This window comes from Delphinapterus leucas, chromosome 1 (genome assembly GCF_059928025.1).
Source record: "Delphinapterus leucas isolate spDelLeu-1000000601 "Yukka" chromosome 1, BTC_Dleu_Yukka2, whole genome shotgun sequence".
Lineage (NCBI taxonomy): Eukaryota > Metazoa > Chordata > Mammalia > Artiodactyla > Monodontidae > Delphinapterus > Delphinapterus leucas.
In genome coordinates, this window is record NC_143129.1 from 189,426,371 (window position 1) to 189,443,591 (window position 17,221).

Sequence of the window (17,221 nt, forward strand, 5' to 3'; positions counted from 1 at the left end):
GGCCTGGGTGGAGTGGGCTTCTGCTTCCACACTACAGCCCTTCGTGTCCCCCCTCCCCGGGGGCTCCAGGGGAGCACTTCTGGGCCCAGGTCTGGGGGGCTTCCCAAGGCTGGGGGGAGGAGTAGGGACCGGGGAGCCCTCCCAGGCTGCGGTGCGTTTTCTCCAGGTGACCTGGGAGGCCCCACGGCCTGGGCTGGGAGGCCGGACCTGGGTGGCCAAAGGAAGCCTTAGTGAGGTGGCACTCTGGGGCCCAGAACCAGGGGTGGGGCGGTCCTGGGGAAGCCCCTAGGTAGTCGGGCAGGCGGGTGGTGGCCCTCTGCTCATCCTTCAGGGCAGCACATTGGGGCAGGCCTCCAGGCCCCATGGGGGACAGGCCAGGAAGGGCCCCCAGCCGACGCCCACAGTACAAGGAGGAGCCGCAGCTTGGCGAGACCTGGAGGGAGAGGGATGGAGGGCGCCCCAGCTGGGACCTGCCCGCTTGTGCCCCGTGTCCACTTGGGCTCAGTGGAGACTGAAAGGCCCCAGGGCCTGATCGACCGGAAGACAGGCGCCCCTTCCTGGGCTCAGGCCTAGATGGTGGCTGGAGGAGGGGCAAGGAGTGCTGGAGAGGAGGGGTTCTGGGCTGGCCAGGCGAGCGAGTCCTTTATCTTACGGTGTCATCTGTTTGGGGAGGGGCGCCAAAGGACTAACGGGTACACAGAGTAATAGAGAAATATGCCAAGCTGTTTTTTCTTTTTAAATCAGGCATTTATAAACAAGAAAGCATACATTAATTACATAAAAATAGTTCTCGAATAGTGAGTAAGTCGTCATACTGTCATTAGCAGCAGCGAAGGAGAGAAGGGGACGGTGATGCAGACGCTCCTGGCGGGTACGAGGTGGAGCTGTGGTTTTTTTCCTTAATTGAAAGAAAAAGTGTCATTTGTGACTCCTGACTTAAAGCAAGAACAAGACGGCCTCCCCGAGCCTGGTGGGCGCGGTGGGCGGTGTCGCCCAGAAAACCGGCTCGAGCCGGTGGGCATGTTCTGCCTCAGGTAGAAATAACCCAGAAAACAAGACAGCTACCAGGTAAGAAGAGAGTCCCGGCACAGGACCCACCACGTATACGTATGATACACGAGTATCAGAGGAAAAAGTATTTACATGGTCGCTTTGTACATCGGCGAGTTCTGTACGAAAAGCAAGATATCGTGTGAGTGAGTTAGCTGCTCCATAGATATGAATGTTATTGCTGTTGTTTTTTCCCTTCGTTAGAAGTCTTCTTTCAGCATAGAAATAATGAGTGATTAAACTGAATACACGATCACTTCGACAATGGGTATTACACACGGGGAGAGTCAACAGCCTACGGGAGAGTGCCTCTTCAGAAAAGAAACTCCAACTGCAGCCGCACGGCAGGAGCCCGGGGACCCTGCCCCCCGAGGACAAGCGTGGACAGCCCCATGGCCGGCCTCGCCCAGGGGCCGCCAACGGCGCTGGCAGGCCAAGGGACCTCAGGGCGGGCCTGAGTCCACCGCCCCACCTCCAGCTCTTCCCGGCATCTGGGGACCAAGCCGGACACTGGCGGCGTAGACCCGATGGCCGAGACGTGCGGGTGACCGGAGGGGACAGAGCGCGGGCAAGGAGGCGCAGCGGCCCCCACTCGCAACTTGGAAAAATGTATCTCCCTCTGGAGCCTAAAAACTCAGAAAGTAAACGGAGCAAAGCAGGTGGCCTCGGGCGGGTCCCGGGGGCCCTGCGATCTCACTACGGATTTTCAGACTTGGCAACAGAGCACAGCCGCACAGAAGCACACTGACACACGCTTAACGCTTTGCTCCAACTAAATCATTTACTTTCCCTTGAAGAAATGACCGCAAAAACACAACTCTGGAAAAACAAAGCTAAACACAGCATTCTGAGTGTTGCGTGACACAACCGACCCTCTACACGACACGGTAATAATGCCCATCGGTGGATATACGCATGGCAGAGGCTTTAAATTCCATGCATACAGATTTAATAACTGCAAAGAAAAACAGAAGCAAAAAAATTAAAAAAGAAACAAAAAACAAACAACAACAACCAAACAAACGCTGCATATACACGATGTCCCTTTTGCATTGCACTTTAGAAGGGAGGCCGGCAGCACGCGGCCCCCACCCAGTAAACCAAGGGCAAAACCCCACCGACGATGCCGTCACCCGGTCTCCGCTCCACTCAGCGGCTGCGGCACCACCCCCGGCCACTCTCGCAGCTGCCGGGGTGCTGGAACGGAGTCGGGCAGAGGGTTCTGGCAAGATCTCTCCATGTAAATAAATACCATGATTTTAGGACGGGCAGCCACCTCGTCTACTGGGAAATCATTTTTCAAGCTTGGGCGTAAGAAACCTTATACAATTCGTATACAGTTGAGAGTAAACGAGATTATTTGGAATAAATGCAAGTAACTCACTGTGATAGTGGCAGATTCGATAGCTACTGAAGACATATTTTGGGGGTAAAAAGACAAGTCAGGGTTTGCTGTACAAGATGCTGGAAGGCACAGAACTACCCCCCGAAGTTCAGTTTTTGCATTTTCGTTTTCGTGTGATTCCCTTGTTCAACCAAGCACCAGAGGGGTTTCTAAACACTTGAGCACTTAGGATGTGAATGCTCTATAAATCGGTTTGCAGTATTTGAAAGTAAAAACCTCAGTTAACCGGGGAATAAAAAGAGAAGGGAAGATTTTTGACAAAGTGCAGTTCTAAATATACGTTTAAATGAACGAACAAACAAGAAGTGAAATAATGCTGTGTTTTGTTCCAATGCTGCAGCCTCAGTCCCCGAACAGAAGGAGCAACGTTTGCCGAATTGAGAGGGTTGCCTGGTCGAGGGCGCGTGTGCCCAGCCAGCGCGGACCCATCTCCCGTCGCCTCCAAGCACACCTGCGGACACACCTGTGGAAGGCGGGCCGGAGCGGCGGGCGGGTAAGGCGGCAGTGTTCCAGCTCATCGTGCCTGTGCGGTGCTCTCCGTGCCCTTCCCGGTGGCAGCACAGGAGACGGGGTTCCTTGTGGCTGAAAAAATAGACTCTGGAGAAAAACCCTTTGTGTTGTCACGCGGCCGCGGGCGCGGGATGAGCTGTGATGGCTTCGAGGGGCAGGGCGGCTGCCACCCTGGCTCCCTTGCGGGTCCTCAGGTGGCGTCACGTGTGGGTGGGGCTTTTAAAAGTTAGTCATTAAAAAACATGTTGATTTCTTTGAATATCAAGTCTCCTTATGGGTTTTAAATAGCTTATCACAAAAGTGTAAATGTTAGAACGATCCGGCAAGCGGAGGGCCAGCTGCAGCTACCGAGCTGGCCTCGACTCTGGCTGCAGTTGGGGACCGGCTTGCTTGCTTGACCTTGGCCAGTAGAAAATTTTGCAGTGGATTCCAAAAGTATGTGGTTCCAAACACTTGCTTGGTTCTAGGCACAGTAAGACGTTGTGCTATATGGACCGGGGCTGGGGGGGCCGGGGGGGGGGGTGGGGAGCGGCCCCGCCGGCACGGAGCCCCCAGCCCCGCCGCCCACCTGCCCGCCCGCCCGCCCACCCTGCGGCGTCCGCCCCGCGCAGCAGACAGTGGGTCCGGCTAGGGCTCCAGCTCGGCCGTGCTCTCGCCGCCCGTGGCCTCAGAGCGGGGCCGTGGCCACAGCTGCTCCTGCAGCCCCTTCACCACCTTCTCCAGGTGCTCCCGGGCCTCCCGCTCCCGCAGGAGGTCAGCCCGCAGCTGCTCGCGGTCGGCCTCCGCGTGCCGCAGCTTCACCTGCAGGTCCTCGATCTGGAAGGGGACGCCCCGCGTGAGCCGGGCCCGCTCCCCACCTGGCCGCCGCCCACTGGACCCGGGCTGGTGAGGCTGGCAGGGCCTGGGGGAGCTTCCCGGGCGGCACCAACCGTGCCCGCGGAGACCCCGAGTTGGGGAACTACCCGAGCCCCGAGCGCGGAGGCCTCGGGGCACCTCTCAGCCTCCTGGGCCCCGGCCTGGGCCCCGGAGATGGCCGTGAGACGGGACCCTGTCTCCCGACCCCAGGCCAGGCAGGGTGGCCAACTGGGACAGGCTGAGACTTTTAACGGTGCGTGAGGGTGAGGGTGCGGGTATGGGTGCGGCCCTCCCCCCAGGACAGGAGGTGAGGAGAGCCTGAGGCCAGGACATCCCCGTGGAAGGAGGACCCCAAAGCCCAGCAGGGCCAGGTCGGCCTGCAGGCTCCCCACGCCCGGGGCGGCCCCGCGAGGAGGGGAGGGACCCTGAGATGCCGACGGACGGCACACGCGCCCTCCCCACCCGGACAGCCCACGTACCTGGGCCGAGTACTTGGCCCGCAGGCGGCCGGCCTCACAGCCCTTGTCGCACACGCGCGCCTGCCTCGCCTGCTCCAGTTCCCGCTTCAGGCGGAGCCGCGCCTCGTTGGCCTCCTTCATCTTCTTCTCATTCTCAGCCCGGAGCCGCTCGATCTCCTTCCGAAGGCTGCGCTTGGCCTCCGTGGCCTCCCGCAGCTTCTCCTTCTTGGCCACGCGCAGGAACTCCAGCTCCTGGGGCGAGGGCGCCGGCTCAGGGGCGCCCTCACGCCAGGCCTCTCCGGCCCCGGCCCTCCTGTGCCCACCGTGCACAGCCCGGGGGGAGTCCCTGCGGCCGGGGGAGGGGGCTCACCCAGGCACGGTGCCATCTGGGGGCCCCGGGGACCCTACGCAGCCAGAAGGAGAGGCGGCGGCCCTTTTCGGGGTCTCAGCCCCGGCCCCCAACACGCTCATGAAGATGCATGTGGGGAGCCACACCTCCAACCAGAACCAGGGAACTGGTGCGGGTTTCTGAGAGAGTGGTGGAAATGGGGCTCTCGGGGCTGGCAGGGCTGTGCTGTGCTGGGGCCACGTGTCAGACGCCGGCTGAGGTGTGAATGCAGCTGAGCCCTGGGGTGACAGCCCCGCCCCCCACAAGGTGGCGCACAAGGCGACCAGGGGGCCGACGGCACAACCGCAGGGCCTCCAGCCCCCGCCGGGAAAGGAAGCAGTCCCGGGTGGAGCGGCCCGGAACCGGCGCGCGAGGGGCCAGCGGGGCAGCGCCCGCTCCTTCCCCGCACACTCGTGCCCCCGCCGGCCCCCGCCCGCCCCACCTGGTGGAGGCTGCGCTTGGCCTGCAGCGCGGCGCTCAGCTTCTCCTCCTGCTTCACGCGCATCTTCACCACCTCGTGCAGGAACTTCTCTTTGGCTTCCTTGGTGTCCAGGCCGCCCTCCAGGGCCTGCCGCAGATGCTCCAGCTCGGCCTCCAGCCCGCTGCTCAGGGCGTCGGCGGGGGCCGCGGCATCGGGGGCGCCGGGCGCCGCAGGCAGGGCGAGCAGGCCCGGGGAGCTCAGGTCCTTGGCGGAGCCGGATGAGGTAAAGGACGGGGAGGACAGCGAGGACAGCGAGGAGGTGACTGCAAGGCAGGCGGCGGGGGTGCGGGTCAGCAGGGGCCGCTCCCGGAAGAACGGGCGGGCGCCCCCGCCGCCCCGGGGCAGGTTTGCGGCCGCACTCACACTCCTCTCTTCCCTCCACCTCCACCTCGGCCTCCGAGTCCTTCTCCTCCTCGGGGGCAGGCCCGGGTGCCGGCGTCTCCGGGGCTCCAGGGGTGTCCACTGTCAGCTTCCGCTTCCGAGGCTGGACGCAGCTGGTGACGGGCTCGGGGGCCCGGGAGACGACCGTGGCGCAGGGCGGGCTGCTCGCCACCTTGTGCTGGGCTGGCGGTGCTAGGGCCACGTTGGGGGCCACGCCCGTCTCAAAACTCTTGTAGGAGTAAAAGCTGCAGGGGTGTGGCGGGCATCGGGGCCTCGGCATCTGCCCCCCGCGGCCCCTCACCCCGCCCCTGTGCCCCTGCACGTCTCCGCACCCCCGCTGCACACCACCCCCCATCGCGGCCCCGGCTTCCATGGACCGTGCGAGGGAGCGGACACTACAGCCCGGGGCCCTGGGGGAGCTGCAACACGGCGACCAGCCACCATACGTGGGACAGGCCACACCCAACGCAGAGCGCGCGGCCAACTCCAGACGCCACGGAAAATCCTAGCGTCCCCCCCACCCCCCCCCATGCCATCAAAGAACCAGCATTTCTGCAGCTGCCTCAACCGGGGGGCTGGGGATCTGACACACAGCCTCCAGACCATGTGCCCGTCGAGTTCAGTGATGATTAAAGCGGGAACCTGCTTCCCCGACTGTTTCGGGGCCTCACAGCAGGGTCAGGCTGAGCTGGGACGCAGACATGCCCATCAGAGCTGGCGGGTACTCACCTGTCTCGAATCAGGGCTGGGAGGTGTGGGGAGAGCTCTTTGTCACTCGCAGAAACCGCAGGGGACCAGGGTCGGAAGGCAGAGAGGCGCTGGCGAGGGTGGATGCAGCCCAGGCTCTGTCGGGAGAGAGGCGCCGTCAGAGGCTGGGCCCCAGGCCGCCCCGCGCGCCCACCCCGCACGCCCGGGCCACACGGCACCTTGCTGGAGGAGCCGGCCAGAGTCCGCAGCCAGCCGGACTGCTTGTCCTTCTCGGAGGGTGTGGGGTGCTGGGAGGGGGCGTCGTCTGCTTTTCTTACGGAGGCCGGGGGCTCGGAGGCCTGTGAGCAACACAGAAGTTCCCGTTGGCAGGTTGCGAGGGGTCCCCCAGGGCCCAGTCTCAGACGCAGCTGAGCACGAGGCGTGTCCAGGGACGTGTACACCCTGCCCGACTCATCACCCAGGGCAGGCCCGGCCCCACAGCAGTGCTGCACACACGCCCACCGGGCACTGGTGCAAGACAGCAGGAGGGACCCCTGCCCCTACCCTCAGGCCACCGCCGGTCTGGAAGAGGCGGCCCGGCAGGCAGGCTCGCTGGCCGAGTATAGGGCCCTGTCGGCGCCACGCAGAGCTTTCCAGGGGCGCCACGCAGCGCCCCCAGAGTTCTGGACTTCGCCACATGGGGCCTGGGGCAGCTGCACGCTAGGCTGGCAGGGCAGCCCTGGGCCGTGCCCCCTCCCCGCCTGAAGGAACATCCCCAAAATGAACTGTGCTCAGCTTGGCAAGGAAGCCCCCTCGACTTTCCCAAGTCTTGCTGTCAGGGAAGGAAGCTTGGGACAGCGACCCCGGGCCCAGCAGCCGAGCGTTGTGTCTGCTGGACGCTGTGGCCCAAGTGGCCTCCTGGGCTGGTGTCAAACTTCCCCCCAGTCTGCTGGCACCAGAGTCCTGAGGACACAGGGTCCCTCGGCAAGAAAACAGAACAGTCTTTGGAGGACGGACGGTGCCTCCCCCACCCCGCCCCGGCCGGAGCCTGGGCGTATCCGGGAGGCCACTGAGGGCGAGGGGCTGGGGGACAGTGCCCATCACCCCCAGGCCTGACCTCAAGACGGGTGGGGTGGATGGGGGGGAGGGGCTCCTTCTGCCCCAGGGGGCACTTGGAGAAAATACTGAACCCCAGAACTGACCCGAGGATCAGCAGAGCCATCACCACAGAACTCAAGAGACAGGGGGCCAGGCCGGGCCAGGCCCCCCAGGGTGAAGGAGCCAGCACGCATGGGTGTGTGCGCAGGGGGCCGCCCCCGACCCCGCAGCCAGGGAGCCAAGCAACGTGTAGCCCTCGGGCCCCAGACCTGTGGGTCGGTCCCCGCACAGGGCAGCTGTCCCAACCAACAGCCTGCCCACCCAGCCCCAGGAGACGGTTCGGGGGTCCCACAGACAGCGGGGACCGTCTGCTCAGACCTGAAAACACTCAGGAAAGGGAGACCCACTTGGTGCTGCTTTTCAGGGGAAAGGAGTCGTGGTGATGCCTAGACCGGGCGACACCCACAAGGGTGGAGTTTCCTGTCTGAGCCCAGTTCTCAAGGGAGAGAAGCCACAGCGGCCCCGCCAGCTCCTCCGATTCCGAGAAACCTCAGGGAGCCTCGTGGCGGGTGTCAGATGAGCCGCGCGGCAGGGGTGGCTTCCCACTTGGGAGAAGGGCCGGAGCCTCCTGCCCCCGCCTCACCCCGAGCCCTGGTCCACCCAGGACGCAGGGAGGAAACTCGGGAAGCCGAGCAGCCCCTGAGACTCCGGACCCTGGTGCGCCTTCCATGAAGCGCAGCCGACCGGTTACGAAAACGAGGAAGCAGCGGAAGAGGGGCTTGTGGACTGAGGCTGGGCGGGCGCGGGGCTGCCAGGGCCCCGGGGGAGTGCGGCCTCCTCAAAGCCCTGGGAAGGACGGGCCAGCGACAGCAGGCAGTCGGGGACAGAGCTGTGCGCGGCCATGGCCGCACGTCCCCCGGTGCGAGGAGGTGAGCCTGTGGCCTCCGGCTCCTGACCCCGCTGGGCGCCTCGAAGCCCAGGACGCTCCCCGGCAGCGGAGCAGGGAGCCCATGGCCACTTCCCCACACTCGAGGACCCGGGTGGGAGCACGTGCCCCGTGCACATGCCCCAGCGCGGGAGGTGGGGGTGCTGCCTGACGGAGAAGCCTGTAGGGACAGCGCCAAGACGTGGGTCCCAGGAGACACCCCACCACCACAGGGTGTCGCCACCCAGGACTGCTCAGCGGCCATGCGCGTCCGTCACCACGGAGGACAGGACACGCGTCTGCCCGTAGGGCGCCCCCCACTGTGGGGTCTGTGTGTCACCCAGGGACCTGTGTACATCTGCAAGGATTTGGGGGTACAATTTGGGAGTGCTGTCACTCCTGTGACTTTCATGTCTGGCCAGGCCAGGAGTGTCAGCCAAGTCAGAGGCACCAAACCGTGGGGCCCGCTGGATATGGGTGGAGTGGAGTCTGGACGGCTGCTGGGACTGTGGCCACCGCCAGAGACCAGTGCAACAGCAGCAGGCAGACCGGGCCGGGGGGGGGCTTCCAGCGTCCCCACCTCGTGCTCCCAAGGGCCATACTTAGTGCCTGAGCCCCAAAGGCCCTGCAGGCCAGCCCAGCCAGGCAAACCTGGGGGGCTCCTCCCTGCAGGCAGCAGGCCCTGGACCCACTGCGGAGCAGCCTACACCCTGTGCTAAGGCCCAGAGGTGGGGAAGGGGCGGAAGGAGGGCTTTGGACCATCGAAGACGAAGCTCACCCTGGGTTTCTGAGTCCCCACCCCCAGTGCTGCACTGAGAGCCCCAGGGTCTGGCAGCACGAGGGCCTGGACGCTGGGCCCTGGCCTGCAGATCTGGGGACCTCAGGAGCCCCCGGATGCTGGCAGTCCCCACCCCATGGGCCTGCCCTGCCGCGCCGCGCTCCGTTTCTTATGCCCTACACCTTGGACATCTTAAAACAGAAAGCGAAAACGTACGTGGGGGAGGAAAGAAAGGAGAAAGAACGTTCCAGATGCAGCTCGTGGCACCGGGCTCAGGCCTGAGCGCACGGCGTGACGTCCGCACACACAGAGCGCTGGGGCATACCACCCCCCACGTTCCCAGCTCTGGGGCGACCCTAGCAGTACAGAAGGGCGGATCCCACTAACCGCAATGCAGAGCCGGGGGCCAGCAGGGCACAGAGCCGCCCAGCGCTAACCTGCAAGGAACACAGCAAGAGAAGCCCAGCAGCAAGGGCAGGACCAGCCCCAAAGGGCCCGGGGCTCAGAGAGGAAGGCTCAGACTCAGGCCTCGAACACAGACACGCAGGCAGGGCTGAGGGAGATGCCGCCTGAACACGGCGCAGTGGGGCTGCCCGGGCTGGGCCCAGCATGGAGCACGTGGGAGTGCGTGCCACCCAGGCGGCTGCCCGGCTGGAGCAAGCGGCCACTCAGTCACCTCCCTGCTCAGGTCCACGACTGCATCCGTGAGCCCTTGTGGGATGTGCAGGTGACAGGGCTCCACCCGCCCAGACGGGCGCCACGCTGCCCTGAGATCCGCCACCTGCATGGAGGCAGGCGTCTGTCCAGGGCGCCCCGGGTCGTCAGGATGAGGGGCCTCCCTGCACCCCCCAGGGGGCACACGCACCTGCTCAGGGTCGTGCACATGCGAAGCTCAGCTGTGCAGGCCGCGCACTGGCAGCCAGAGGAGAGCGGTAACCACCCCCCTCCCCGGGCTGGATCGGTCTGTTTTCTCGCAGCACAGAGGCGTCCCCTCTCTGGCCTCGGGGCCTAAGGCCAGGATGCCCGCTGCCCTGGGCGCTCTGCAGGGCTGAGGGCGGCTGGTCCTCACACGCCCTCTGGCCCAACAGCACTAGACAATGTGGCTGGGGGGCCAGGTGGGCGCGTCCACCCAGTGAGACCTGCGCCGCTGGCCAAGGAGCACGGCCTGGACGGAAGACCTGCCCCACGGAGGAAACGACACTTGGCTCCCCCAACTCTTTGCTGGGGGCGGGAGTTCTGCCACCTCGGGGACCAGGCCCAGATGAGGGTCCGGCCAGGCACTGCGCTCGGCCAGGAGGCGACACGCACTGTCCAGCCGCCAGACCCTGGTCGTCAACTTGTTAGAAGGACATCAGCCTCGGTGTCACCCCCTGCCCCCCGGAGCCCGGGTTGACCCAGCCCAGCCAGCAGATACAGGAAGAGCGCCAACCTCTCCCCGGAGGCAGCGAGCAGCCTCCACAGATCAACACGAGGGGCCACGTCCCCACCTCTCGGCTGTGAGCGCACACCTTCCAGGTTGAGCGGGAAGCTCGCACAGAGCTGGGGGTGTCCTCCAGAGGCACGTGCCCTGCTGTGCAACATACCTGCCTGCACCCCCTATATCATCCCCTCCCCACCCCCACCCCCTCCACCTCTTCACCAGGCGGTGGCGAGTGTGCTGGGAGAGCAGCCAGCCTCAGAGCCGGCCTGCAGGCAGCGGCTCCCCTTTGCCAGCTCACAGTCCGACAGATTCTGCAGCAAAGGCCCGGGCAGGCTGTGCTAGGGGCCGCGAGAGCGCCTCACCCACCGTCCAAGGCGGCTCTCACTTCAGGGAAGGGCTTTGGGAAGCGCCGGGAGGACCGGGTGGGCGTGGGGAGAGTGACTGCTGCCGGGTCCCGTGCAGAAGGCAGAGGCGGAGGGGCGAGACCACTGGCCGCCAACCTGCAACACCAACTGCTCCAGGAAGCTGTGACGATGGTCCAGAGCCCGCGGCACCTCCCCCCAGGCCAGTGCGGGGGAAGCAGCAGGATCACCCGAACGCCCAGGAGACCGAGAGCGCCGCAGCGGCGAGGCCCCGCCCACGGGCCACCGGTCAGGACGAAGGCGGCCGAGCGCAGCCCGGCCTCGGCGTCAGGGGCTGCTGGACCTGCGCTGCCACCGTTATGAGCTCATTTTCCACACGGCTGGAAAGCGGGTCCTTGAAAGGACACAAGCCAAACCTCCCCCCTGCTCCTCACGTCCTCACCGGGCTCTCGGGGTGAGGGCGGCCAGGGGAGGGCCCTCCCGGCTCCCGGCTCCCTAAGGCCGAGACTGTTTCTGTGCAGCTCCCCTACGATAAGCTGCTTCCTCAAACCATCTCAGAGAAAACCTGAAGGTGAAGCGTCTGGAGGAACCATGAGGGCTCCAACGGTGTGAGCCCCACCCCCAGTGAGCGGCTTAGATGATACCAAAGCACAAGGAACCAAAGATGAAATAGCAAAGGGGGAATTCAGCAGCATCAGAACATTTGTGCTTCAAAGGACACCATCGAGAAAGAGAAAGCAAGAAGACAGCACACAACGGAAGAAACCTCTGCAATCACCTCTCATAAGGGACCTGGATTCAGAACACGTGAGAACGGAAACGCGAGACAAAAACAACCCATCTCAAGGGCGAAGGCCTCGGACAGGCATTGCTCCAAAGGTGGCACACACACAGCCAACAAGCGCAAGCACGTGAAGACATGCTCAGTGTCACTGACCATCAGGGAAACGCACCTCACACCCATCAGGACGGCTACGATCACAACAAGAAAGCAAGTGTCGGTGAGGATTCAGGGAAATCAGGAGCCTGCGCGCCGCTGGCAGGGATGTGACCCGGGGCAGCTGCCAGGAAAGCTGGTGTAGAACCACCCCGTGACCCCCAGTAAATACCCGAGAGGACTAGAAAGAGGGACTCACACCTGGTACCAGAATCTAGACCAAGTGCACGGGAATATCTGTCACCTCGTACGCCTGCAGGTGAACCTACAACCATCTCAAAAAAAAAAATAGAATTTAAAAAAACACCATGAGGTGTCCCTTCACACTCACTAGGACGGCTGTAATTGTTGAAAGGATGGACGCTACAAAGCGTCGGTGAGAGGGGGCTTCCCTGGTGGCGCAGTGGTCTGGAGTCCGGCTGCCGATGCAGGGGACGCGGGTTCGTGCCCCGGTCCAGGAAGAACCCACATGCCGCAGAGCGGCTGGGCCCGTGAGCCGTGGCCGCTGAGCCTGCGCGTCCGGAGCCTGTGCTCCGCAACGGGAGAGGCCACAGCAGTGAGAGGCCCACGTACCGCAAAAAAAAAAAAAAGCAGCGGTGAGGATGTGGAGAAACCGGAACACTGTGCGCTGCTGGTGGAGGAACAGAGCTACCGTCGCCGTGGAACAGTCTACAGAACTGCCGTACAGTCCAGCAACTCCACTCCTGGGCCTGTACTCAAGATTACTGAAAACACACTCGCAAAAACATCAGACACGAGTATTCACAGCAGCATTATTCGTAATAGCCAAAGAGCGGAAACATCCCAAATGTCCGTCGGTGGGTGAATGAAAAAGCAAAACGTGGTCCCGTCCATCCACACACCGGTATCGCTCAGCCTTGACGAGGAGTGAGGCACAGACACGCGACACGGTGGAGCCGTGAGGACACAGCGCCCGGTGAGAGGAGCAGACGTGAGAGGCCACATGGTCCCATTCCCGTGAAACGTCCAGAACGGGAAATTCCGCAGACAGGAAGTGCATCGGTGGGTGCTGGGTGATGGGGGGCCCACGGGGCACGGGTTTCTTTCAGGGTGATGGAAACGTCCTAAAATTAGACAACGGTGATGGGTGGCATATACTAAAACTCACTGGATCATACTCTTAGAAAGGGTGCATTTTCTGGCATGCGAATTACATCTCAACAAAGCTATTACTAAAAATATCTATTAGAAAAATAAGAGGAACTGTTGGTTGAAAAACCCAACCACTGAGGATTGAGGGTTCCTGACTGAGGAGCCCGGGGAGCCGCTCAAGGTCCATGGCACCGAGACGGCGTCAGGGGTCAGACAAGGTCCCGGCGGGGCTGGCATCCACTGGGCACCTGGCCAGGCAGCCAGGGCATGTCCAGGGTGACAACGTGGCCCTGGCCAGGGTCCCATGGCGGGTGGGTGTGGGGCTGCACACAAATGCAGAGGCTCGACACGGAGGGCGGCCCCGAGGTCCTGAGGCCCACCCCGGCCCCCGCCTCCCAAACCCTGTGGCCTGGCGTCCTGGCAGTGGGCGCCCCGGAAGCCCCGCCCCGGCTGGCTCTCTCAAGCCTGGTGCCACTTCACAGGTAGGGTCAGAGGGCGCTGCTCAGGCCACCGCCTCACACAGCAGGGGGCAGGAGAACCTTCAGCGCGCTGGCCGGCATCCACCCGCTCCCCCCACCAGCACCCGCCCTCTGGCCCTCCCCGCTCTGTGCCCCGACCCTCAGCAGCTGAAGACCTAGGTCCCCTGCCAAGACATGGGCACGCAGGCACGCCCGGGGTCGGCACCCAGGGGCAGCACCCTCTGGGGGATCAACTCGGCATCACCTGTGGCCCCATCCCCATCTTACGAGCCACTCGGAAGGCAAAGCAGTCCCCCCACCCCGGCCCCCAACCTCAGGGACCTTCCACCCGCAAGAACGAGCCTGCACCCCCCAGACTGAGGCCTCAGAAAAGCGGTGAGAGACGTTCTTACAAATGTACAAATCGGCAAAAGCATGTCTAAGGTAGCATTTTTTAAAAGTTACAGACGTCATATGAAAACCACGTTTAAAAAAAACAACATAGCAATCGTATAAAAAAAAGAAAAGAAAAAGTCTACGAATCTGAATACAACACATCTATTTCTAACTGAATCTTAACACGGAATTCCACTCCTAACTGATATTTCTGAATTAGAAAGTCACTGCTGGTCTGGAGTTGAGGCAGGACTGAGGGTCTGTCACCCGGATTCTAGGTGAGGAGCAAGAAACACACTGGAAGCATTCCTGAGATTTCCAAGCCCCAGGACAGGACCCAAGGTGATTTGTCCCCCAGAGCAGGGACAGGTGAGTGTAAATGACCGCAGCCCGGCGGGGGCTCGAGGCGGGGGTCCCGGGGAGAGCACAAGCGTGGGGCAGGGGCGGGGGGCAGGCGGCCAGCGGCCGGCCAGGGAGCCTGGGGGTCTCTCCGTGACATTCAGAGAGTCCCACGGTCCAGCTGCTCATTCTGCAATTTTCCTGTCATTTAGCCGATCAGCAGAAAAACAGCCAGGACCACAAACAGAGATGAAAAGTTCCTGCTGGGCAGCATGGGGCCTTCAAAGCAACCCATCCCCACCTCTCTGAACCCCGGTGGAGGTGGAGCTGTCACAGCCGTCAGGCTGGGATTCCCGGAGATCGGCGGGGGCAGCAGCCTCCAGCCCCGCTTCTCAGCCCCGGAACCCCGGTCCGCACACTCTGACACCGGAGAAGACAAGCGAGCGTCCCCGCGGCAGTGTGGAGCTGAGCCCAGGAGGACACACCCACGTCACGTGCTGGCCCAGGAGGCCCACCACGAGCAACAAGGGCCTGGGGCCCCCGCCCACCATGCAGGGGAAAGTCCCTCAAGAACCCATAACCATGGACCTGCACGGACCCCTAGGAGGGGCAGACGCCCACAGACCCTACACGTGAGGAGCACAGGGTGGGAACGCCCAAAGAGACGCAGCGGGAGCGGAGCAGACACAGAGAGAAGCTGTGCGTGTGGGTGGGCACCAGCGCCGGGCAGGCACATGGCACCCCGCAGAGCCACACACCCCCCCCGCTGGACTCTCCCGCCCGGGGTGAGCCTGTTGCCCACAGGGACCACAGCAGCTCGAGGGGCGGGGAGTCAGCCCCGCTCCTGCAGCCACGTGGACCCACCGCCAAGACCGGGGCCAGCCCTGCTGGGCCCCTGAACCCCTGCCCGGGGTGGGCGCAGCAGGGAATCGCAGGCTCCTTCCTGCAGGGATGCCCGCCTCGCCTCAGAGGGAGGCCGCAGAGGAGAGAGTGTGGCTCCCCGGGGCGATGGTGGGGCTCCGGGCCACCGCATCCCACCTAGGCTTTGTGACAAAGTCCTGCCAACACCACCCACGTCTCCTACAGCGTAGCTCTCAGCCCCCACGCTTGGGACCACTACCTCTAAATCAGCCCAAAGGCTACGTCATGGATGGTCCTGCAGATTTTACAGTTCTAGAAACTGCAGAGCTATTTTTGTAAGTACCATTAATATTTTCCACGTGATAATTCATGTTTCATATTATGCTTAAATTAACCTATTTTCTGATTACTGTGGTACAGAGGAAGCAGATTAAATTTGCAAGACAACCCCAAACCCCAAAATGAAGTGAAAATAGCAGTTTTACAGATTTGCTTTGATTTTTTTTAAACTTAAATGGGTCACCTTTTCTGTTATTTCCACACCGTCGATGAGAATAAGTTAAAACTTTGCTAAGGAAACAGTCACTGCCCCTCCCCCGGGAACCAGACCTCAGCGGCTCTCGATGGAGGGGTCCGCATTCCCTCCGCAAGGAGGGACCTTTGGCCTGGCTCCCAGAGGGAGGTCCTCCCACCCACCCCCCACCAACCCTCCTGTGGAGGAGAATGCAGGGAGGGGACGGGAGGGGCTGGGCGGGGCTCTGGGAAAGCGTGTCCCTGAAGACCCTGGACATCAGCCCCGACACGGGGAGGCCTCCGGTGGCCCTATAGTCCTCGCCACGTCACGGACCCGCCACCAGCCCTGCTGCACAAGGCCTCCCACACTCCTGCAAAACCTCCCTTTTAGCATCAGAAAATCAGGGGAAGTCCCCCGCTGGACCAGGCAGGGCGGAACGGAACCTTTTCTTTTCCTTAGCGGTCACTGGAAAGTAACTGTTAAAAGGACTTTACAAAAAAAAACCCCAAACACCAGAGCCCCGAGAACAATGAAGCTGTTCTGGGGCTCATTCTACTCCTAGGACAATGTCCTTGAGGGGTGGTGAGGGACAGCGCCTTTCCCAGCGCCCTGACCGGCCGGGGGGGTGGGGGTGGGGGCACAGTGGTCGCCAGGCCTCCGGCCCCTGGGCAGAGAGGGAGGAGGGCCAACAGGCCTCTCCATCCAGAACAAGAGAGAAAGCCGGCAGGCAACACAGGGCACTGGGGCCGCCCTTCTGGAGGGTGACTAAGAACCAGCCTGAGGGGAAGAGGACAGTTTACGGGGCAGCGGGAGGGGCGGGGCTGGACACCACCGTGCCCCATGCGGCCCTCACCCCACCAAGGCCCCTCGGGAAGGTCGGCCTCACCCTTGACCCCCCAACAAGCCTCTGACGCAGGAACCACCAGGACGCATGGGCGCTGTCCCCAGACAAGGGCCCCGATGGAGCAGCGGGCACACGGGCCAGGCAGCAGCTCTGCCGGGTCACCAGCCTCCCCGACGCCCCTACCTTCTCCTGTTCTGCCCCCCGCCCCACGTCCGTGTCCAGATGCCAGCCTGTCCCCGGCCCCTCTGCTCACACCCACAACTGCCGCCAGGGGTTCCGTGGGCGCCTCACCACACCCACGGCGTCTCCCTCGCCACCCCTGGGGACACAGCCCCCATGCCTTGCGGGCCCCAGGCCCCCTCCACTGCTTAAACCTCCAGGGCACCCCCCCACACGCCCCCGGACTCACAGCTGACACCTGCCGTGCTCGGACCAGGACAAGATCGGGGCACACGCGAGTGGACGGGCGTGTAGGGGCGTGTAGCCTGCACACACGCATAACACGGCACTCTCGTGTGTGATCTTTCACCTGCTCCAGGTGAGAGCCTCAGAGAGAAGCCCGGGCCCGGGGCCGGGAGTCAGCGGGACCTGGCAGGCCTTTCACTGAGCAGAGCCCTAAACCTGGCAGGCTGGTGGGGTGGCTCCCGGGTGGCCCTGGGACAGGCCCTGGGGAGAGAGCCCCCAGCCCCGCCTGGTCCCATCAGTCAGGGCACTGACGCGGACGCTGGCCGGGGGCGCTGAGCCAGGATCAGAGGCTGCCGGGACACAGCAGCCTCCCGCGTCCTTCCAGTGAAGGGCCTTCCGCTCCTCCAAACGCCAACGTGACGCCGGCCGAGGGTCTCCCGAGGCCTCGGGACCCTAGGCCTCGGCTGCGAGCGGAGGGGGCGGCAGATGGTGGAGCACCCGGGGGCCCAGGGCAGCTGAGGCCTCGGGCTGCTCAGTGTCCCACCCTGGAGGACAC

General features: G+C 63.3%; 1 protein-coding gene and 1 long non-coding RNA gene across 3 annotated transcripts in view; one reads left to right on the forward strand and one right to left on the reverse strand.

Annotated features, from left to right (window-relative positions):
- Positions 1–710: 710 nt before the first annotated feature.
- Positions 711–17,221, reverse strand: part of SKI (SKI proto-oncogene) — a 60,172-nt gene continuing 43,661 nt past the window's right edge. The window contains exons 2-8 of one of the 2 annotated variants that reach the window (XR_016390563.1): positions 6,455–6,574; positions 6,258–6,373; positions 5,511–5,773; positions 5,109–5,410; positions 4,300–4,530; positions 2,919–3,781; positions 711–898 (exon numbers count right to left, since the gene is read on the reverse strand). Coding sequence is in view for 1 of the 2 variants with exons in the window: in XM_030763961.2 (XP_030619821.2) it covers positions 3,593–3,781; positions 4,300–4,530; positions 5,109–5,410; positions 5,511–5,773; positions 6,258–6,373; positions 6,455–6,574 (1,221 nt within the window). In the remaining variant the exon portion in view is untranslated. Of the gene's footprint in view, positions 899–2,917; positions 3,782–4,299; positions 4,531–5,108; positions 5,411–5,510; positions 5,774–6,257; positions 6,374–6,454; positions 6,575–17,221 lie in introns of those variants that run through there. The other variant, XM_030763961.2, reaches the window with a different exon arrangement.
- LOC149750845 (uncharacterized) lies at positions 7,767–15,571 on the forward strand. Its single transcript, XR_016390573.1, has 3 exons — positions 7,767–12,758; positions 13,981–14,071; positions 14,254–15,571. It is a non-coding gene; the product is annotated as an uncharacterized LOC149750845 (long non-coding RNA).